At 34.2% G+C, this 23,856-nt stretch overlaps 1 protein-coding gene across 1 annotated transcript; it reads right to left on the bottom strand.

Moving 5' to 3' along the window:
* Positions 1 to 336: 336 nt before the first annotated feature.
* On the bottom strand, positions 337 to 23,443 carry LOC110452866 (transmembrane 9 superfamily member 3-like). The gene is made up of 14 exons (XM_021501590.1): positions 23,420 to 23,443; positions 17,087 to 17,228; positions 15,834 to 15,994; positions 10,082 to 10,159; positions 9,251 to 9,382; positions 8,143 to 8,309; positions 6,925 to 7,019; positions 5,972 to 6,102; positions 5,425 to 5,564; positions 4,968 to 5,036; positions 3,978 to 4,124; positions 3,645 to 3,728; positions 3,026 to 3,102; positions 337 to 2,755 (listed from the first exon to the last, which is right to left on the bottom strand). Exons 1-14 carry the CDS (start codon positions 23,441 to 23,443, stop codon positions 2,688 to 2,690), a joined length of 1,515 nt encoding a protein of 504 aa, XP_021357265.1. The 3' UTR covers positions 337 to 2,687.
* Between the last annotated feature and the right edge of the window lie 413 nt (positions 23,444 to 23,856).

Genomic DNA, 23,856 nt, shown 5'->3' with positions numbered 1-23,856 from the left:
CTCGAGACTCAGGTGACCTAAAAATGTAGGTTAAAAAAATATATCCTTGGGGTGCAAGGGGAACCCACCTTCCTCCTCGACTATTACGTTCACCTTTCGATCAAGCTCAAAAATAAACAACCACAACTAGGACCAAGTAGAAAATAAGATTGCCAAATATTTGAGAAATAGAGATACTTTTTTCAACCGAGATGGAAATGGCAAAACCCCGAAAAATATATTCTTTAATCCTTTCTTTCTGAGAAACTAACAGTTTGCAAACAAAAAACCCGGGTATTTGAATATTGCCCGATACCAAGGCTACTTCGGATACAAATACAACAAAATAAGATTGTCTTCCTTTCATGGTTTTTACTTCACATTCATGGTTTTTATCTTACATATATACAAATCGATTTTACCACCAAATAGAATTGAAACCGGAAACGACATGAAACATGAAATTAATGACACATAAGTGATAAAATCATGATCGAATATGAAGAAATGACCCCATATATTGTACAAACCCAATGTCAAGTAGCCCTAATGTGAAGAGCCATCTACTGTTTAATTCACTACTCCCATTACAGCACACACATCAAGGGAAGTTGTAGACAACCATACCTGTGTACGTCTGTCAGTACATTTAGTGTCGTTACTGAACTTGTAGCTCCAGTAATGAACAAGTGAATAAAATGTCATATAAAATGGCATCCTCTGTGCTTGCAAACAGAAGCATCTTGCAATATGTACAGCACTCTATAGAACTTTTATAAAGCTATGTCTTCTATACTGTATCACAAATATTCCCCTATACAACACAGAACACGCTGGAAATGTTTTAGTTACTGGTACATCATTCATATCTATGGAATATCTACATTCACTCAATCATGCAACGATCGCAAGCTCATACATATAAGACATAAACTTTGAAGAAATAATTTAACATTTGACAACAACAGTATCATCCAACAAGCTTCCAGCACTCCAATACAGTATCATCCAACAAGCTTCCAGCACTCCAATACAGAATAAACAGACATTCACTCACCCATGATCACACCGTTAACATAGATGAAATTCACTCCGTTAACATAGACGAAATTCTCACCGTTAACATAGATGAAATTCACTCCGTTAACATAGACGAAATTCACTCCGTTAACATAGACGATTCACTCCGTTAACATAAGACGAAATTCACTCCGTTAACATAGACGAAATTCACTCCGTTAACATAGACGATTCACGCCGTTAACATAGATGAAATTCACTCCGTTAACATAGATGAAATTCACTCCGTTAACATAGACGAAATTCTCACCGTTAACATAGATGAAATTCACTCCGTTAACATAGACGAAATTCACTCCGTTAACATAGACGATTCACTCCGTTAACATAGACGAAATTCACTCCGTTAACATAGACGATTCACACCGTTAACATAGACGATTCACTCCGTTAACATAAGACGAAATTCACTCCGTTAACATAGACGAAATTCACTCCGTTAACATAGACGATTCACGCCGTTAACATAGATGAAATTCACTCCGTTAACATAGATGAAATTCACTCCGTTAACATAGACGAAATTCTCACCGTTAACATAGATGAAATTCACTCCGTTAACATAGACGAAATTCACTCCGTTAACATAGACGAAATTCACTCCGTTAACATAGACGAAATTCACTCCGTTAACATAGACGAAATTCTCTACGATGTTAGTGACTATCACTCCGTTAACATAAGACGAAATTCTCTACGATGTTAGTGACTAAATAAGGCTGGTTCTAATTAAAACCAACATACAACTAAAACCCTACTATACAGCAAACTAGGCATTTTGCTATATGAAGATATAAATATGTTTAATATTTTGCTACTGGTCATATGGTCTCACCATTAACTTAGTAACAAGTTAAACACAAATCTCTTCGTAAGATAATATAGACATGAATAAAACACTTATAAAGCCGACTTCCATATATTTTTCACTACCATCACAACTTTGTAAATGCATCAGCTTTCAAACCGATTCTTTGCAATTTTTAACGTTTGGTCATCTTTTAACCTTTTGGTCATATCAGTGCCAAATAAATTGGTGCTTCCTACAGTATTTAATGACATTTTTTAAGAAGGACTAGGTTAATACAGACTTCCTTCTCTAACTGTAGTAAAAATAAAATAAAATGAATTTTTGACTCAAATTTCTTTTTTTTGTGGCACATGCTGATTTTCTTTTGTCTTAATATATCTTTTAATAATAAACTTTAAAGAACACATTTTCTAAACATTGTCCTCCTAAACCAGGTATTAATAAATGCATTTCATTCCATCTTTAAAACATTCACAACAAGTAACCGTTCCAAAAGAACTGCTCAATGTGGCAGATACATATGCTTATGTAATTCATAACAAAGAACAATCATACGAATACCACCCATGGATTTACTCAATCAAATCACTGGCATCTGCACATATATCACTGTTCAGTCAAAACTCAGATTTGTAACGGGTTAATTTTTCAACTTGTGTATTCTGCAACGCAACAATGCTTCAGCAGTTGGTCAGATCCTCATCATTATTCACAGCCATCTCAGTCATGCATACTTGTCAGTCATACACCCTATCACATCAGCTGTTTAAGAGGTCTAGTGGCCAGATTCCTAACTTCAGCCAGATATCATCTGACATTAGTCTATTTTCACAGTCGAGTAGATTTTCCTCACAAAGAAGCTGGTTCCAATGTATCCAAATGTACCTGAAATAGGTTTAAAAATATATAGTGGTTATATCCATTCGCTGTCATTAGTGACGTAGGGGGAAAGTCTAGAAGGACATAAATCAATAAGGCTGAATATCTAGCCAATAGTTGTTTATCAAAATCCACTTTAAAGATATCTTCTTCCCATCAAAGGCATCTTATTTTTCAGGGTACCACCATAAAATTCAACAGAAAATTTGATATTTATTAGATTCCATCAAATTAATGTAAAGCATTCTGCATTACTAATAATAAATAGCTACTTACCACACATCACTCCAAGAGCTAAACTAAACAGGGCCATATATCCAAAGTAAAACGCTGTTTGAAACAAGCCATACATTCTGTAATTAAAATGAAAACACATGTGAAATTGAAGTTGAAACAGTCAAACATGAAAAACAAAAAAATCTAAAATGAATTCCAGCAAATAATCTGTCAGCTGTAGACATGGAGTTAAAATGAATCTACTGGAATTCAGAATAAGTAAAGAGTGTCTCAGCAATCAAAACATTGCGACAATTTTGAATTTTGTATATCAACCTGAAAATTAACAGCATCTGTTCAGAACCACGAGAGCATTCATATAATGCTCAATAAGGTTGATACCATTAAAGGAAATAGAGAAGTCGGAAATGTCTCCGCCAATCACAGGTCAAGACAGCCATTTTGGGTTTCAAACACGCCTTGAGAGTAGAACAATTTGTGGTGAGAGTCGAGGAATAGTCCACTAAAAACTGAGACATCTCTCCCTTTTTTGTGCCATCCCTCTGCTGGAAGGGGAGCTATAACCTTCATTTAACTATTCAAAAATCATGAGCTGTTTGGAGTTAATTTTTAAAGGAAAATACTAAAACACATATTTAAGGCAAAGAGACATACTTACTTAGTTTTAAAGAAAAAGTAATAAAAGGAGTAGAGATACACATATCCCGATGTTGACGCTGCAGCAAGGAAACTTGTCCACTGCCTAGAATAACAGATCAATAGTTCTTTTAAAAGATTAGCAACAATATCATTTCAACAAAATAGGGAATGCTTTTCTGCGTTATAGTATTTAAAAATATTTTTACTAAATAAACTGTTTTCTAAAACAACCATTCAATAATGTTACAAAATGCCTCCATGCATCTTTGATGTTATATCTTCAGTAATATAGACGTTAACATTATATTGGTGGGGTTTTATTTGTCAAGTTCACATCAAATGCAGTACTTACCAGCGGTAGTCCTCTGCATTCAGTAAAAAGTAAGTACAAACAATAGTCACACACACTGTCACAACAGTCAGAATTAGAAACACCAACAACATGAAACCATAGACGTAGTATATTTTGTAGGCCCAGAAAGAGGTGAAGATGAAGTACCTGAAAAATATAAAATTGTTTTAATTACCAAATGAGTAACAGTCAAACACCAAAATAAAACATCAGCAAATATCTAGACTAGAACATTACAATAAAACTCTTACACTGAAAACTTATGTTGATAGGATTGAAGTTTATGCTGAAGTCTTCATTAGTCTAGTCTAGGGACTGAAAAGCTTACCTGGTCTTTGTATCATGAACAATATTTAATTCCAGAGAAATGAATTCAAGTTGAGAACAAGCAAAATCTCAGTAAATATGTATTTTTAAATCTTTACCCTTACTTCTATTTTTGGCCTTAAACCCTGTATATTTTTAGTTATATTTCCACAATAAGACGGATACCCTTTGTTCCCCCTAGTTCACTCCCTTTTGACCCTGCCCCTCTGTCACAAGGGGAGCACATATCTCTATACAACAATGAGTCTGCTTTGGCCTAAGAATCCTTTATAACAAATGTGGTAAAAATTCCCATCAACAGTACTAAATAGTCTTTAAAAGCTACTTGGCGGACAGAATCAGTTTGGCCTTTTAGATTAATTCCAGAATTAACCCAGTATCACTTTTCAGTCCTAGCAGGTTTCATTGCATCTGGACAAGAGCAACATTGTAGACGGAGTACATCTAAGTACAAGAAACACATTGAAATTCAGCCCCTATGTCCAGGGATCCTTCGTACCATACTGTAGGAGTATCTGCCCTAGGGTGTGAGGTATCACACACTTTATTCCTTTAATGTTGAAAACACTTTTTATCCAGGGGTGCTCCAAGCCAAATTTTGTCAAAATTCATGCAGATGTTCTGGACTAGTATTCCTCAAGGCAGGTGAAATTCAAAACTTACATCTCAATAAATATAGAGCCAAATGGCAGGATTCCTCCAAGCACGGTTATCACAGCAGGTTCCATAAACCTAAAACATAAAACTCCATTTAGTATAAAAGACAGAAACAAGAGAAACTGCAAGGGAAGAACAATATGTATCTTGTTCAACCCCATGATAACGTCATATACTCAGGATCCTGTGATTAAAAGACATCATGTTTACCACTATTTTCATTCTAAATATTTCCATACTGTTATGGACAAATGATGTTGATGTGTTAATCACAAAATGGCCAAATACCAGATTATGAGGCACTCCCAAGCTTTTTCATGCCTTTCATTTTCTCCCATTTACACAATGAATGTACCTTCTAATAGGAAACTCTTTTTTTTTTCTTTGGCTCTGGTCAACTGAATCCTTTGCAGGATTTTGATGTTACAAGATATTCATCGACCAAGAAGGCTCATTTACATACCACTTCTTCTCCGGTATGGGACGTGGGACAGCGTTGATGCGACAGGGATAGTTGGGCTGGCCTGCTAGATTCCTCCCCAACACTGTTCCCACCAGGGTCAATGGCAGTATCACAAAGATGCAGATGCAAGTCACAGCCACCTAAGAAACAACAAAACTGTATATGTGACTGGTGTGAAAGTGTTATGTACTTCATTTATTTCTATTTCAAATGAACTTCCTTTTTTCTAGCGTAACAAACATTGGTAAAATATATATTTTAATTTTAATTTGAAGTTGATATCATGTAAGTGACCAAGTACTTAACCCTAGCTTATACCATTAGGAGTAATTTTATTTATTGTTTATTTATTGTTACAGACAAGTTTTAGAATTCCATAACAATTACCCCTAATGACTGTGGTCATCTGGTCCATAACACATCTGCCCTAGGTCTATTCTGTTGGCAATTTCCAAGTACAAAATTTTAAAATCTGAAGATAGCACATGTACATGCAAGTGTAACTACAATTTAACCTATATATATGGACCACTAATTAGTCCCTTACCATGGTACCAAATGGAATGGCTCTTGATGCATGGTAGTAGATTGCAATAAAGTTGATGAAGAAAGCTGTTCCACACACAAGAGATGGCATCATGAATGCACTTGCTAACATCTGCTTGATCCATATTTTACCTGTAACCAAAACAATTTTTCAACTTCTATTATTTACTTGTCAGCATTTCTTTAAAGAAACAAGTTCTCTCCGACTCATTTCATTTTCAGTTACAATATTATCCCAAATTTGTACGTTTTTTTTTTACCTGACCATAAATATTTGAATATTATTAAATACCTGAAAGTTTCACAATCACATAAATAAGGTAGATTATATTTTAACAAATCTATCCATGATATAATCTGCAATGTAGCTTAGTATTTATTGAACACATACATAGATTATTTCAAAGGGCTGATGATATATGACAAGTGTGATTGTTCGAATAGATAATATTACAACTGTAAGTTTTATGATTTTTCAATAACAAAATACACTTTTTTTACATAAAATATCTCATATATATATATCTGGAGATCACTAAATTTAAATATATTTGAATTAATATTATTCATTTTGAGTAAATATCACAATAGTGTCGGCTACAGTTTAAAAATACAAAATCACCTAGGTCATCAACATTGAACTTCTTGTTTGTGGATTGTTTATAGGTTCAGGTTAATGGGTATCATCATGTAAAATATGTCTTGGAAGACCTTGAACCATTTATTTGTACCCTTTACCCTAAACACTTATTGTTGCTTCATTTTGCAAAAATGGGAAAATTCTAAAAGTCAAAACCACATCTTTAGTGGACAACTTCTTCGCTATGTAACTGATGCGGTAGTAGCCTTTACCCTAAACATTAGTAAGAAGGATTCATAAAAGCTTGTACACCATTGCTGACATGTTATTTTTCCCCACTCAAGCATGGTTAAAGGTAGGTAATTCTTGCTTACCTCCCATCCTGGCATATAGACTCCCTCCAAAGTATCCATTGACTGGAGATGTAGCAGCATACACAAATATGGCAGTACTTAACAAAGAGCCTCGTCTGCAATGAAAAATTGCATTCCATACTTAAACCTGTACATTTAAAAAAATAACAGTCATATAATGCTTTAATGATATAAAGAGAGTATGTACACATTCCGATACCAAAACTGTTCAAGGATATCCCATTTCTTATCCATAATGCATTTATTGTGAAATGTTTGTTTCCATGCTCAAATATTTGGCAACATAGTGAGCAGTATTAAATAAAATGTTGATTTTGATTCATTCAATTTATTTGTGTCTGATCACTTTGTTGTCTGTGTGTCGCCGACTCTGAAACTGTCACGTTTGTGTATTTAAACTGCTTTCAAATTCGATCTGGACATGTTCGGTTGTTGTTTTTGTCTGTCCAATTTGTGCAGTCTTCATTTTCTTCTTCGACTTTATCACTTCCTTTAAGATCATTGTCTGCATTATTTTTTTATTTTTTTTTTAAATCCGCGAGCTTCAGCTGTCTGCTCGTCATTTTGTAACTGAGTTAAATTTCTAAGTTCTATTTTTAGGACGACGAGCCCCGGATGTATATTTCGGGATGTCTGCGCTCATCCAGGCCAGAAACCGGATGTTGTTTCGGGACTTGTCATAACGCAACCAAATCGGCATTTCATACATGCTGAAGCATGGTAATTTTTAGCAAATGGATTTATCTATAATTTAAACACAGCGTAGATGAAAAAACTTAGCGGATTTAACTTTGATGTCAGAAACCACTTGCCAAATCTGATTTCCACTCGTCGTGGACAAGCGGATAAGTGGTTGTCCGGAGCCCTGATGCTACATTAAAAACAGCCTCAAAATCATCAATTTGAATTGAGTGATTTGAACAGTTAAAATGATGCTCATATTTTAACAACAGGACCAGATTGACCTGCATTGCTCATTCTGATATTTTTTTTTATTATATCTCTCCATCACTTTAGTTTTGAAAACCCATTAACTCGAAATGTTTCCCCAACAAAATCTTTTGTGAAAATCTGCTCAGCGATTCAAAAGTCATTTAAAGAAAAGGTTTATGGGTGGACCAACAGATGATAGACGTGACAGTATGGCACAAGCTTTCCTTGGTCATTTGGACCAGGTGAGCTAAAAACTGGCAAATGCAATCATATGAATTATCTTACTCAGTATACAGGTCACCCAGGATGGCAAAGATGATGACGCAGAGGGACACACAGGAGATATGATATCCTGATCCAATTAGAGCCGAGAACAACATGGAGTGGGAGGCTGGTCTAAACACATCCCCATGGACTTGCTTCCATCCATATTCATCTCCTAGATCCTTCTCCTGACAAAGAAAGTTTAACAATGAATATCACAAAAAATCCGGAAAATTGGTCGGCATGTCGTTTTTACTCACTCGTTAGTCAACCAAGTCCCGAAAACATTTGAATAAAGATAAGGATTGATATACAGGCGAGCGTTAAAATGATTATGATTATTAGTATTGTGTACAAATGGCGCTCATTTCGGTACAAATAAGGAATGGGGGGTTCGTGATTCTCGTCTGGAACATCGTGGGGGGATTTTTCGGAGGCTTGCTCTATGACGGGTCTCTACACAACTATAAAAAGACAAGGTTATGCCCACAATGAACGTTTTACAAACTACACAATAAAAAAAAATCGCCCTCATCTCGTTTTTGCCATGTAAAATGAAAAAAAATACCGCCCTGCCGCAACTCTTTTGAAAAAAATTGGCCTGAGAACCAAGTAATTAATTTTGTTTGGCCTAATATCCTGGGCTCATTTATTTACATGTTACATTCAGGTTAGATGTAGGTTTGAAAAGTGTGCAAAAGATAGCTTGAGCAACTGTGATATAATTTATTTTAAACCTTTCTATTTGCAGAAAAAGCACTTCATCGTTAAAAGAAATTGAGAACAATACTCCATTGACAATATGACTGTTCGATAAAAGGCTCTTGCTTAAAGTAGCAATTTTTGGATGGTGTGGTTTGGTTTGCTTTTGTTTTACGTCCTATTAACAGCTATGGTCATTTGAGGACGTGCCAGGTTTTGGTGGTGAAGGAAAGTCAAGAGTTCCTGGAGAAAAAACACCGACCTACGTCCAGTACCTGGCGACTGCCCCACGTAGGCCTCGAACTCCGACCCAGTGGTGGAGTGCTAGTGGTAGAAGAATGTCAGACGCCTTAACCACTTGGCCACCTCGGCCCCTTTTTTGGATTGTACAATTGCGACTGACTTGACCAAAAGTAATCACACATACCATATCATCCAAGTCCTCTTCCTTGCTGTAGCGTGCGTAATCTTTCCTCAAGGTCCTCATCAGGATCATGCTGACCAACCCCACCAAAAAGATGACCATCATAAAGGAATTGAAGATACTGAACCAGTGGATCTATAAAAACGAACCAGTGGAATTAAAACGAATCAAGTGAAACAAGTGTTCTTTTCAAGATGTTACAGAGAAATGCCTCTGCTGGAGGAAGCATCAGACCTTGATATGGAAATTACTAGTCCAGTGCTCTGCAAATTTTACTGAACTAAAAATTAAACATGCCCTAGCGTAGTCAGTAACAAGGTTGAAGCGACAAGATTATGTAAAGATAACACATTTATTAGCAGTAGAATATTTTTTTAATTGAACAATTTGATTGAAACATTGGTTTAGCAATATAACCAGATGTAAAATACCAATGAATATTACAAATATGTAAAAATTGTAAGATGAAATTGAGGTCATGCTTGTCTCGAGTAATACTATATTGAAAATTTGCCTATGAATTGTAAGATAGCTTAGTTATAAATAGATCTGCTGTAAGCCTATTAAAGTTCAATGTGCTGGATTACAATCCATTGTCATAACAAGACACTTATATATGTAGTCTCTTTATACAGTTGGACAAAACCATACAGCAATTGTTTTCTATGTTTATTCTTCACAATATGTTTAACAATTGAATACATAGTGTGATACTGATACAGTGCTGTACTGCAATATGTTAGGATACATATAGTGTACAAGGGCGATTTCACAGCCGGGAGTATGTAACAGTTCACCGAGTTACTGCTCGATACCGTTTGATTTTGTACTTACTCTGTGTTGGAAGAAGTTTGGATCCAAATATTTGTCAAACCTGTCAACAAATTTGATACTGGAATCATGCCATTTCACCTAAAAGTCAAAAGCAGATAGTTTCATTGTAAATTTTGGTAACAAAATCAAGATTGCAAAGTTGATGAGAAAAGAGAGATTCAAGTTTGAAATATGAAATGCTCAGTCTTTGATCTGAATTCATTGTTTATCAGAAATCAGGGTTCAAATGTAAATCATCACAGCAATATCCCTTCTTCTACATCGTCTATTAAAGAACAAATACTGAGTTTTCATGTTAGAATCTGAAGTTTTATAATAATGACCGACTGTTTATCAAATTGTTATGAAAATGACTACACTTAGTTTAACCACTGTTTACAATAGAACTACTATAAAGTAATAGTTTGTTGGTCTGATATCAAAGTTGTATCAATTGACCTGCAAGTTTGAAAATTAAAATTTCAAGATCAGTTGAGGATTTGTCAGACCTCGGGGCTTATATGTTAATTACCAGTCATTTCCTAGTAAAATGTTTGGAAATTCATAATTCCAATGATTCACGCTTAGGCAAACAATAATTAATGTTTAATTTTGGGCCCAACAGAATGCTTTACAACCTACAGCATACACTTGAGAAATTCAAAAGCAGCTTGTTTTTGGTAAACTTCCTGCAAGAACTGTTAATTCACCTACAGCTTTTTATCCATGTAGCTTTAGTTCTAGCAATTGTATTTTTTTTGTTTTGAAAATGGCCAAGCTCAGCTAAGAATCTCAATTCATTGTATATGTCAGAAAGAAGGGTTCAAAAATATCATCATAGCTAAAGCCATTTCATGACACAAAATCCAAACATTCAACTTTGATGATTCCAAATTAAATGCAAAATGTTATTCTTCATTTTTTTTTGGCTAAATTCAAATAAATTAAGTACAGCAGGATTATAACATCTGAGCCAATTGTGTAAATCTTGTATGCTAAGAGTTGTGTGCTTTACTGGGACCATGTGATTTCTATGCAGTTTCAGCAGAGCAACTCTATGTGTCCCTTTAACACATTGTTTAATTACAACTTTTTAGTTTATCAAGTTCATTGCAAAAACAGAGCAACTGCTGGTGAATGTTGTTGGACTTACAGAATGTTTGCCTTGTGATTGACTCATATTTAGTGCAAATGTTGTAAAAATTCTAAAGTAACTCATCCTAAAACTAGTAGTACTTATTAAAAGTTTGTTAGTCTGACATCAAACTAAAGATATCTCCAAATTCACACTAGATAGGTTTAGCCTAAAACTAGTTTGGTTTTCACGGATAAGGAAACAAACCTATTTAGTTTTTAGCTTCCTTTAAACAAAATTTAGAAAAAACATTATAATATTTTCTGTCTATCCACAGATATAAAATGGCAGTCAATTAAATGTCACCATTAACAACCCATTCTGTATCATATCAAACTTGTTATATAACTATGACATATAGCATCATTTAGATTAAACATGGTAATCGACAAAATGCTCAGTCATTGATCTGAATTCATTGTTTATCAGAAATCAGGGTTCAAATGTAAATCATCACAGCAATATCCCTTCTTCTACATCGTCTATTAAAGAACAAATACTGAGTTTTCATGTTAGAATCTGAAGTTTTATAATAATGACCGACTGTTTATCAAATTGTTATGAAAATGACCACACTTCGTTTAAACATTGTTTACAATAGAACTACTAAGTAATAGTTTGTTGGTCTGATATCAAAGTTGTATCAATTGACCTGCAAGTTTGAAAATTAGAATTTCAAGATCAGTTGAGGATTTGTCAGACCTCAGGGCTAATATGTTAATTACCAGTCATTTCCTAGTAAAATGTTTGGAAATTCATAATTCCAATGATTAAAGTTTAGGCAAACAATTAATGTTTAATTTTGGGCCTGACAGAAAGCTTTACAACCTACAGCATACACTTGAGAAATTCAAAAGCAGCTTGTTTTTGGTAAACTTCCTGCAAGAACTGTTAATTCACCTACAGCTTTTTATCCATGTAGCTTTAGTTCTAGCAATTGTATTTTCTTGTTTTGAAAATGGCCAAGCTCAGCTAAGAATCTCAATTCATTGTATAAGTCAGAAAGAAGGGTTCAAAATATCATCATAGCAAATGCCATTTCATGACACAAAATCCAAACATTCAACTTTGATGATTCCAAATTAAATACAAAAATGTTCATTTTTTTTGGGCTAAATTCAAATAAATAGGGTACAGCAGGATTATAACATCTGAGCCAATTGTGTAAATCTTGTATGCTAAGAGTTGTGTGCTTTACTGGGACCATGTGATTTCTATGCAGTTTCAGCAGAGCAACTCTATGTGTCCCTTTAACACATTGTTTAATTACAACTTTTTAGTTTATCAAGTTCATTGCAAAAACAGAGCAACTGCTGGTGAATGTTGTTGGACTTACAGAATGTTTGCCTTGTGATTGACTCATATTTAGTGCAAATGTTGTAAAAATTCTAAAGTAACTCATCCTAAAACTAGTAGTACTTATTAAAAGTTTGTTAGTCTGACATCAAACTAAAGATATCTCCAAATTCACACTAGATAGGTTTAGCCTAAAACTAGTTTGGTTTTCACGGATAAGGAAACAAACCTATTTAGTTTTTAGCTTCCTTTAAACAAAATTTAGAAAAAACATTATAATATTTTCTGTCTATCCACAGATATAAAATGGCAGTCAATTAAATGTCACCATTAACAACCCATTCTGTATCATATCAAACTTGTTATATAACTATGACATATAGCATCATTTAGATTAAACATGGTAATCGACAAAATGCTCAGTCATTGATCTGAATTCATTGTTTATCAGAAATCAGGGTTCAAATGTAAATCATCACAGCAATATCCCTTCTTCTACATCGTCTATTAAAGAACAAATACTGAGTTTTCATGTTAGAATCTGAAGTTTTATAATAATGACCGACTGTTTATCAAATTGTTATGAAAATGACCACACTTCGTTTAAACATTGTTTACAATAGAACTACTAAGTAATAGTTTGTTGGTCTGATATCAAAGTTGTATCAATTGACCTGCAAGTTTGAAAATTAGAATTTCAAGATCAGTTGAGGATTTGTCAGACCTCAGGGCTAATATGTTAATTACCAGTCATTTCCTAGTAAAATGTTTGGAAATTCATAATTCCAATGATTAAAGTTTAGGCAAACAATTAATGTTTAATTTTGGGCCTGACAGAAAGCTTTACAACCTACAGCATACACTTGAGAAATTCAAAAGCAGCTTGTTTTTGGTAAACTTCCTGCAAGAACTGTTAATTCACCTACAGCTTTTTATCCATGTAGCTTTAGTTCTAGCAATTGTATTTTCTTGTTTTGAAAATGGCCAAGCTCAGCTAAGAATCTCAATTCATTGTATAAGTCAGAAAGAAGGGTTCAAAATATCATCATAGCAAATGCCATTTCATGACACAAAATCCAAACATTCAACTTTGATGATTCCAAATTAAATACAAAAATGTTCATTTTTTTTGGGCTAAATTCAAATAAATAGGGTACAGCAGGATTATAACATCTGAGCCAATTGTGTAAATCTTGTATGCTAAGAGTTGTGTGCTTTACTGGGACCATGTGATTTCTATGCAGTTTCAGCAGAGCAACTCTATGTGTCCCTTTAACACATTGTTTAATTACAACTTTTTAGTTTATCAAGTTCATTGCAAAAACAGAGCAACTGCTGGTGAATGTTGTTGGACTTACAGAATGTTTGCCTTGTGATTGACTCATATTTAGTGCAAATGTTGTAAAAATTCTAAAGTAACTCATCCTAAAACTAGTAGTACTTATTAAAAGTTTGTTAGTCTGACATCAAACTAAAGATATCTCCAAATTCACACTAGATAGGTTTAGCCTAAAACTAGTTTGGTTTTCACGGATAAGGAAACAAACCTATTTAGTTTTTAGCTTCCTTTAAACAAAATTTAGAAAAAACATTATAATATTTTCTGTCTATCCACAGATATAAAATGGCAGTCAATTAAATGTCACCATTAACAACCCATTCTGTATCATATCAAACTTGTTATATAACTATGACATATAGCATCATTTAGATTAAACATGGTAATCGACAAAATGCTCAGTCATTGATCTGAATTCATTGTTTATCAGAAATCAGGGTTCAAATGTAAATCATCACAGCAATATCCCTTCTTCTACATCGTCTATTAAAGAACAAATACTGAGTTTTCATGTTAGAATCTGAAGTTTTATAATAATGACCGACTGTTTATCAAATTGTTATGAAAATGACCACACTTCGTTTAAACATTGTTTACAATAGAACTACTAAGTAAAAGTTTGTTGGTCTGATATCAAAGTTGTATCAATTGACCTGCAAGTTTGAAAATTAGAATTTCAAGATCAGTTGAGGATTTGTCAGACCTCAGGGCTAATATGTTAATTACCAGTCATTTCCTAGTAAAATGTTTGGAAATTCATAATTCCAATGATTCAAGTTTTAGGCAAACAATGTTTAATTTTGGGCCCGACAGAATGGCTTTACAACCTACAGCATACACTTGAGAAATTCAAAAGCAGCTTGTTTTTGGTAAACTTCCTGCAAGAACTGTTAATTCACCTACAGCTTTTTATCCATGTAGCTTTAGTTCTAGCAATTGTATTTTCTTGTTTTGAAAATGGCCAAGCTCAGCTAAGAATCTCAATTCATTGTATAAGTCAGAAAGAAGGGTTCAAAAATATCATCATAGCAAGAGCCATTTCATGACATACAAAATCCAAACATTCAACTTTGATGATTCCAAATTAAAAACAATATGTAATTTTCCTTTTTTTTGGCTAAATTTAAATAAATAAAGTACAGCAGGATTATAACATCTGAGCAAATTGTGTAAATCTTGTATGCTAAGAGTTGTGTGTTTTACTGGGACCGTGTGATTTCTATGCTGGTGAATGTTGTTGGACTTATAGAATGTTTGCCTTGTGATTGACTCATATTTAGTGCAAATGTTGTAAAAATTCTAAAGTAACTCATCCTTAAAACTAGTTGTACTTATTAAAAGTTTGTTAGTCTGACATCAAACTAAAGACATCTCCAAATTCACACTAGATAGGTTTAGCCTAAAACTAGTTTGGTTTTCATGGATAAGGAAACAAACCTAGTTAGTTTTAGCTTTCTTTAAACAAAATTTAGAAAAAACATTATAATATTTTCTGTATATTCACAGATATAAAATGGCAGTCAATTAAATGTCACCATTAACAACCCCATTCTGTATCATATCAAACTTGTTATATAACTATGACATATAGCATCATTTAGATTAAACATGGTAATCGACAAAATGCTCAGTCATTGATCTGAATTCATTGTTTATCAGAAATCAGGGTTCAAATGTAAATCATCACAGCAATATCCCTTCTTCTACATCGTCTATTAAAGAATAAATACTGAGTTTGCATGTTAGAATCTGAAGTTTTATAATAATGACCGACTGTTTATCAAATTGTTATGAAAATGACCACACTTCGTTTAAACATTGTTTACAATAGAACTACTAAGTAAAAGTTTGTTGGTCTGATATCAAAGTTGTATCAACTGACCTGCAAGTTTGAAAATTAGAATTTCAAGATCAGGGTTCAAATGTAAAATCATCACAGCTATTGTCATTTACCTACGAAAGATCAAACTTGACCCAGATTTGTATCGAAACAACATATTTACCTCATAGCTAAAAGATATTTTCTCATTTGGTACAAGTTTTTTCTTTGCTTCACTTGTGAGATTGACATCAACAATTTGATGATTGTTTTGACCCATATCAAACTTTTTGTGTGTCCAGATATAGAAGCCGTCACCTCCTTCATCTATTTCTCCTACAATTCCTGTAAGAAGAGACCAACATCAACAATGTACAACATATATATCTGCATATATTTTAACATACAGGTTGAGCATTATCGAAATTTTCTTGTGTATATAAAATACAGATCATAGTAACAACAGAATACTATTACAGAAATACTAAATACGACCTTCCACTTAGCCATTATAAGGGCATCAAGCACCAGAAAAATGTGAGTGGGACAAACACCTTCATCAAGACGCATCGTTAATGTTGAATTCATACTCGATCATCACATCCAATCAAGTGATTGATGATCGACTAATGATCAATCAAATTGAACTTAAATTCAGAAATTTAAGGTTATATTCACTTTCCGAAATCTACTTTTACTTTCGTTAACGTGAAAATGCCGACGCTAGAGAATTTCGCTAATAACACACAACATTCATACAAAAAACAATAAGTTTGTTGACAGAACCTTATAATTATTGGAAAATATGTATTTGGAAATGAAATTTATGATGTTTGCAATGCCAGTTAATATGCTGTGAGAGCTGCATCTCGTATTCAGAAATGTTATGGATTGGTATTCACCTGATGACACCCCGTCAAACGTAACACTTTATTTGTAAGATAGCCCACACTTTCGACAAAACGTTTTATTTATATCCAGCTAAGGACAAACAATACCTTCCAAACGTTTAAATCAGTAGCCCCCGGATGATCATAGAGTTTAATCTCCGGAATGTCCTGGTTTGCCATATTGTCACGCACTGACTGAGCCATGTAGCATTTCTATTGAAACAAGTTCTGATTGGGTGTCGGGTGGACCGACTAGCCTATCAGTGTCGTTGTTGTGCAAGACGTTCAGTCAAGTTGTTTTGCCCAAGAACAAACAACTCGCTGTCGGCGGTAATAACAGTATCCGAGTTTATTTTTTGTTAATATTTAAATTAGTCAAACCATGATCGATCATGGAAAACAAGGATAAATTAATCGATTTTCAGAAACAAACAACAATGTTTGTTTGCTTATCCATCCTACATTGGCTCACCATTTTTCCGACCCCAAATGATCCCTAGCGCAAGAAAAACAATATGAAAGGTATCAATATAAATATATCTTTTACCCCATATAGGCAGATCATCAATGTACATCTGATACCAATAGTGGTTTTTGACAGCATAAACAAAAGCCTGGTATTTCTCTTCAGTCAGCGTAACAGAGCAGTACTCGGTCTTCTTCATGTCACCTGAAATGAATACAGTAGTCTACATATGTAAATTTATTAAGCTACAGAGAAATATATTATTGTTTCCCTCCGAATATTTTAGTATAATCATACTGCTTAATGAAATACAATATATTCAAATCATCCATGATATTTGAAGATAGTGAAGGCTAAACACAAGATATTTGTTTTACTTTAAAAATTACGCAGCTCAATTATCAGGTTGGGGAAAACTACCAACTTGCGTATAATACGCAAACTCGCCTATTATACGCCAGTTGGAGTATGGATTTGTTACCAAAAATAACCCAAATCGCTTCAACAGTAACTTTTGCAATATATTATTAAAAATCGCATTTATTTACGACAAGGTAAACAATATTTTGCTAAAAGATGTTTAACTGAAAGCGTAAGCTACATACAAACTTTATGTAACTCTAGCGGAAGTATTGCATTTTTTGGTACTTTCTTACATGGAAATAAATTTTATATTTGCATAAATTGTATGATGTTTCATGACTAAATAAATGAGACTTGGACAAACAATTTGAAAAAGTTAACCCTTAGGCTGCTACATTGATTTCTATGTAAAGGGACGCCACTGCTGAATTAATTATTGAAATATAAATTAATTTACTTAATTTTTCAAATGCGCATAACTTGAAAAATATTTGTTATATGTGAATAAAAGTTATAGGAAAATTGTTCGTTAATGTCTCTAGTTTATATTAACGTTTTCGATTCTAAAGTTGCTTCAGTATTTACCTGTACAGGTGGTAATAAAGGTAAGAAAAGGTGAAACTTTTAATTAATCAGATTTAAGCACCAGAAAGATCATTTTAAAATTGTTTTTGTCAGCAAATGTGATTGGAAAATGATAACAGAGATTATAAACATCATTTATGACATAAGACGCTGTACATTTACACAGAGATTCTCAGGTAAAAAGGTCAGGTATTTCATCAAGAACTGCATGCGATTTGCTACCGGTTTCAGGTCCTCATTCATTATGTTTATTGTCACAGTCGGCATATAGATATATTTTAGCTACGGTCTAGTTTATGATTAAATCATCGATATATAGTTTGAAGAAATCAATCGGCTCAAAACGTATCAATGTCAATGTTCAATTCGGCCTCACCTGCAGACGACATGTGCGCCTAGGTCCGCTGATATTTTCATGTTTGCATAGGGCACAAAGCCGTTCTTTGGAAAGTTACATATTATGTTACACCAAAGTATTTCCACATCAACCATGTCAAACCCTTTAAAACCTTTATTATCATCGTAGGTGATGCTGGAGAATAAATGTTTACCATCATATTCATCACTTCAATCTACACGTTTGCCATTTTTATGACTTTTTTTCCGATTTGAAATACTCTCGCACACTTTGATTATTACTAGGGTACATTGCCGGGAATATCGAAAGTAATGACAAAACAACCAATCAGAAGCCTTCTACTATACGCTTCCGGGTTTGGTATAGCAACAGTCCGCTTTCACACTTCCTGTTTACTGATCAAAAACCTACAGACCATGCACCACTAGTGTGGTGCGTAGCACTGACGGCCCGACTTTTCGAAACCACTATTGTGGCGCGTAGCAGCCTAAGGGTTAAGATTCTAGTGATTTTGGCTGTTTTTAGTAACAAATCCATACACCAATTGGCGTATAATAGGCAAGTTTGCGTAATATACACAAGTTAGTGGTTTAACNAGTATCTCCAGACTTCCATGCACATACCACAACACATTCACAAATGATGAGAATGGAGGAATCACCTTTCTCTATATAACAACCACTTAAGGTTTCCTTACTCCAGACTCATTGGATAAATTACGATTGAAAACAGCAGTTACTATACCATTACTCCAGACTCATTGGATAAATTACGATTGAAAACAGCAGTTACTATACCAAAGAGAAACATATGGATTTCTAGATATAATATTTGAACGTTGTGGAAGAAAAAGGCCCCTAAACTTGCGATTGTTGATTATTAAGTTTATCTCGACTCTCATTAGTTAATTTTCAAATTGTAAAAGACACTTGATAAACCTGCATGGTGTCTTTATACAATTCATATATATAGTAACAAACTCCATCCAATTAGATAAACATGATAACCAACCATCATTCATTGAAGAACCTCTATTTATAAAACCCATTTACCAACGAAGTTACTAGTCTCTAGAAACAGCAAAAAGGAAACAATGAATGCCCTCTACTCATGAAAGTTGGTTGAAATGATAATTCTTGTGCATCGTAGAGATATATTTGTATTTTTTTCATCCATACATGGGGCAGGAATTGATCATTTCTCTTTTTAAACAAGTGTTATGAAGGAATTTTCATATTGACTACATGAAATCTTTACTACTTTTCCTTTACTTCTTGGTTTATTTGCAGACATCATTCTGTTGTGTATATTTCTATAAGATATTTATCCATACTTGTCCATGACATGGGATATTTTGCATGTGCGATACTGCTAGCTTTTCATAGACCTCATGCCTGACCGATCTTTATCCAACCCATATGTCTTTTATGTGCCATTATCATATTGGGACAAGACATGCTATACTTTGTGGTAGCTCTAAGGATATAGAAATTGTCATATCATAACATCTTACAGTTAAGTTTTACATCATTGACCAAGATGTCTGTGATGTAATTTCCTTTGGTATGCATGTTTCCAGTGTTGTACTGCGGAAAGTGTTTCGTAAAATTACCTTCCTATTTTTTTTATTGAACTGTAACACGAGAGGGAAAATGCACAGCCAGACCAGGGTTCAAACCCAGGACATTCTGAACTCTTAGAGGGACGCTCTACCAATCGAGCTACCTGGTTGCCAACCACCCAGTTTCGCTATATTACTCCCTCCGTTTTGCAAGTCTTTACCACTCCCTCCGTTTTGCAAGTCTTTACCCCAAAAACAACCATTCACAACCAGGTCGGGCATCCCCTTTCAAGCATACACCAAATGCTTGAAGCGATGGTGACAGGCACCACTAATATAACAGGAGAGGAAAAATGCACGGCCAATTAACCAGGACCTTCCCAACTCTAGACATATGCTCCACCAATTGAGCTACCTGGTCGCCGACGATCAACCCAGGCCAGTTCTGCTACATTACATGTACATTAAATTAGATATCTTACTCTCATGATATCAAACACTAATATTGAGTATTGTTGGTCAAGTTGTGATCTGTGAACATTTCAGTTGGTAGGTTCTGTATAACATAGCTTCTTTGTCTATGGTGTGTAAAATTCTAAGACTGCCTATTTCGATCGACTTTACTGTAGATAACTACAAATGAGTGGAAGTGGAGTGTAGGAGTTATTCTAACCTGGTGGCAGGGGGGATATTCTAACCTGGTGGTAATGTCATTATCAGGCCTCAACTTAATGCAGACGGTCGGTCAGGGTATGAATTCATGAAATCGAATATTGCTTCTGTAATAATGTTGTAATATTCATATACTCGATATTCTTATAAATGTTGTGAACAACACCCTGTCAACGTGTCAAATGTTCCTCTAGGCTCTAAACATTTTGGTTGCCAAGTGTAAAAATGCATTTTTTTGCTATCGCCATGACATGCAATTGTAAATAAACATCTTCGACATATACTTCGGAACTATTGAACACTAATGTGTCTTCTTTATATATAAGAATGCGATTGCAGCAACGTGTCATACGCATATATTGATAATTTGCCGGTTCAGCGACGTCGAACTACAAATGTCAGAGGAAGGCGGCTTTACCTGATGGGTATGTTCGTCTCCAAATGCAGTGTTGAAGACGCAAATAACGATGTATGTTATTACTAAAAGGCTAAGGCATCGACTGCCCATCTTATTTGTCTTAGATGTCTTCAAGTATTGCTGGATTCGAGATGGATGCTAAACGGGTATTTCCGAGACTCTTCGGCCAATATGGCAGACTCCATTGGCCACGTCACGCACACCGATAGACGGAGAAGACTGGAATGAAGGGGAGATTACTCTTCGATACACACGCCGTTTAGTCGACCATTGTCACTTTTCTTGACAAATAAACCAGCAATAAAATGATATCATAAAAAATATCTTAGCTCTGTATAATTTAGAAATAAAGAAATATTTCGGGCTATTGATTTGTAAAAAAATTACAAACTATTTTGTATCGGCAAAAGGACTGACGTGCGGCCATGATCGATTTGACCACGGAATTAGAATAGTTATCTAAGTCCGTGATTTGACTGAGATCGAGATTTGTCTTCTTCATTAGTTTAATTTGGATAAAAATAAAAACTGTTAAAAACAATATTAAAGGATAGATGTATATGCTTACCATTAGAACTTTCTTCCAGATGCTGTCGTTACTTGATGATGACAAATTGAGTATAACTGTTAGATGATGTACCAAATGAATTCATACGAATGTGGCAGTTTTTATTTGTACATGTACCTACGATCGCCTTAGTTCTATTTTCGAGCTAGAGGGAATTTCCCTCGCTCAGTGGTAGAGCTTCCGATGAATAAACTTGCAGTATAGTAATATATCTTGCGGCTTTAAAGTTGTCGAGTGGGACGATAGAGAGGTGATATCGCGGAATTAGAAATAGATGCTATCTAAGTCCGTGGTAATACAGAATCGTTTACTTTTTCTTTTCACATATCTTGATACTTTCTTACAAACTTGCTGAAGTTTCGTCCTTGGATATTACTCTATACATTTGCATTTGCAATGTAAAGTAAAACACTGCGACGTGTGTTTGTTCCTACTTCGGGTTCACTGTCGTGTATTTTGTCCTCATTTCGTCAGTTTCTTCGGTCATCACCATCATGTAATAAGGTCAAATAATGTTTAATAGATTGTGTGGTGTCAAGTTTCTGTGATGTATCCTGCGGTTAAAAAAATGAATTCGCAAGTTTATTACTCGTATATGACCAGCCCACAGTTTTGGTGACCCAAATGATGTTAATTGGGCTCGTGAACAACCTTTTGCTGTTACAATTGAGCAGCATTTTCCCATCGAGCAAAAATATCAAAGGAAACCCCGAGCTCCTTTTATGAACGGTAAACTATTAAAGGAGAGCAATAAATCACAAGAAAAACTCATTTCGTTAATTTATTTATTATGCATTTATATTGTTAAGCTTGAGTTTTTATCAACTTATATGGCAGTTTGGCAAACACCAAGAACATCGAAAGGGTACACTATACAGCTCTTAAATAGTTCAAGATGAAAGTTTTGGAAAAGCGTATAGTGTAAAGTTCTGCCGTCGGTGTCGAAAAAGATTGTCCACATTTATTTATTTTTATATATACTTAATCAAAGTCTCTCTCTCTCTCTCTCTCTCTCTCTCTCTCTCTCTCGTTTATTTTGTAAATATGATGTATATATATATATATGTCATCTTGTAACCTCTTATTGTTAAATTCTATTGTATTGGGAAAGGGCTTTATATAAGTTAGAAAACTTGTGCACAATCCCAATGTATATTTTGATGCACATAAAATATGTTTAAATCAAACAGCTATTTAATATATTCATCAAGATTTTAACTCCAGATAGAAACTTTTAAAACTTTTAATGAACAAGGCCCCTGTTATCTACAGGAATTTATTCGTGTAAAAACTTCATCTTATAATTTCAGGTATAGACATTTTTTAGAAGTACCTCGAAACAGAACAGTTAAGAATGGAACAAATAGCTTTAACTATTTATTTTAGCTGCCTCTACGTGGAACTCATCATCATAGCTTGTCAAATAATCAAAGTGTGGAATGGCGAGTTCAAGTTGTCATTGTGCGATGTAATGATGCGTTCCCTCCCTTCGCTGTATTTGTTGTTTTTATCTTCCTGCTTCAAACTTTTAGCTAGTAATTATGCTGCAATGTGTATATATGTTTTACGTGCTGTTTGTATTGTTTTCTACTTATTTGTGACAATTTCATGTGCCGCTAATAAAACATTACTTTATTTGTAGTGATTGCTTTTCAGTTTGTTTGTATTTTATGCGGGCAGGCCAATATGTGCTTTTCATTTTATGCATATCTGTATTATTTATGTGTGTAGTAATTATGTAATTTGTTGAAGGAAATACACAATGGGTGTTTCTCTGAGTACCAACATTTTTAATTTACCTGTAGGGCAACTTGTTTTGAGATGGATTATAGTCTTTTTTCCTAAAAAGTGTCTGAATTTCAACAGGTGAATCTAACTGTAAAACTTACCTGTCGGAACTCTGGCACATACATATTGATATATACTTGTATATGTAATTTGTGAACTTTTTATTTTCTTCAGTTTCATATTCCATATATCATTGACAAGCTAGTCCATGTAGTATCTAATATGATGTTAATTGAATTGATCTTTCACTTATAGACAAATGGCATACCAACGGTACTATATACAGCACAATTAATGAAAAGTTTACAACATTTTTTAAACTCAAAAATGTTAGCAAAAAGGAATAAAATTTAGAGACATATAAAGCCAGTATATATGTCTCTCATTAAATGAAGAAAGGTTACTTTAGGAGTTTTGAAAGTTTGGGAATAAAAAGGAAATATGTATGCGTGGACTAAACATTTTAGAAAACCACGTAGGTGAGAATTATGCCCTCTCCAGACGTATTGAGGCTCCAGTTTCATAAATTTACGTTTCC

This window comes from Mizuhopecten yessoensis, unplaced genomic scaffold (genome assembly GCF_002113885.1).
Source record: "Mizuhopecten yessoensis strain PY_sf001 unplaced genomic scaffold, ASM211388v2 scaffold6941, whole genome shotgun sequence".
Classification (NCBI taxonomy): Eukaryota; Metazoa; Mollusca; class Bivalvia; order Pectinida; family Pectinidae; genus Mizuhopecten; species Mizuhopecten yessoensis.
This window is presented reverse-complemented; position numbering and strand designations above follow the sequence as displayed.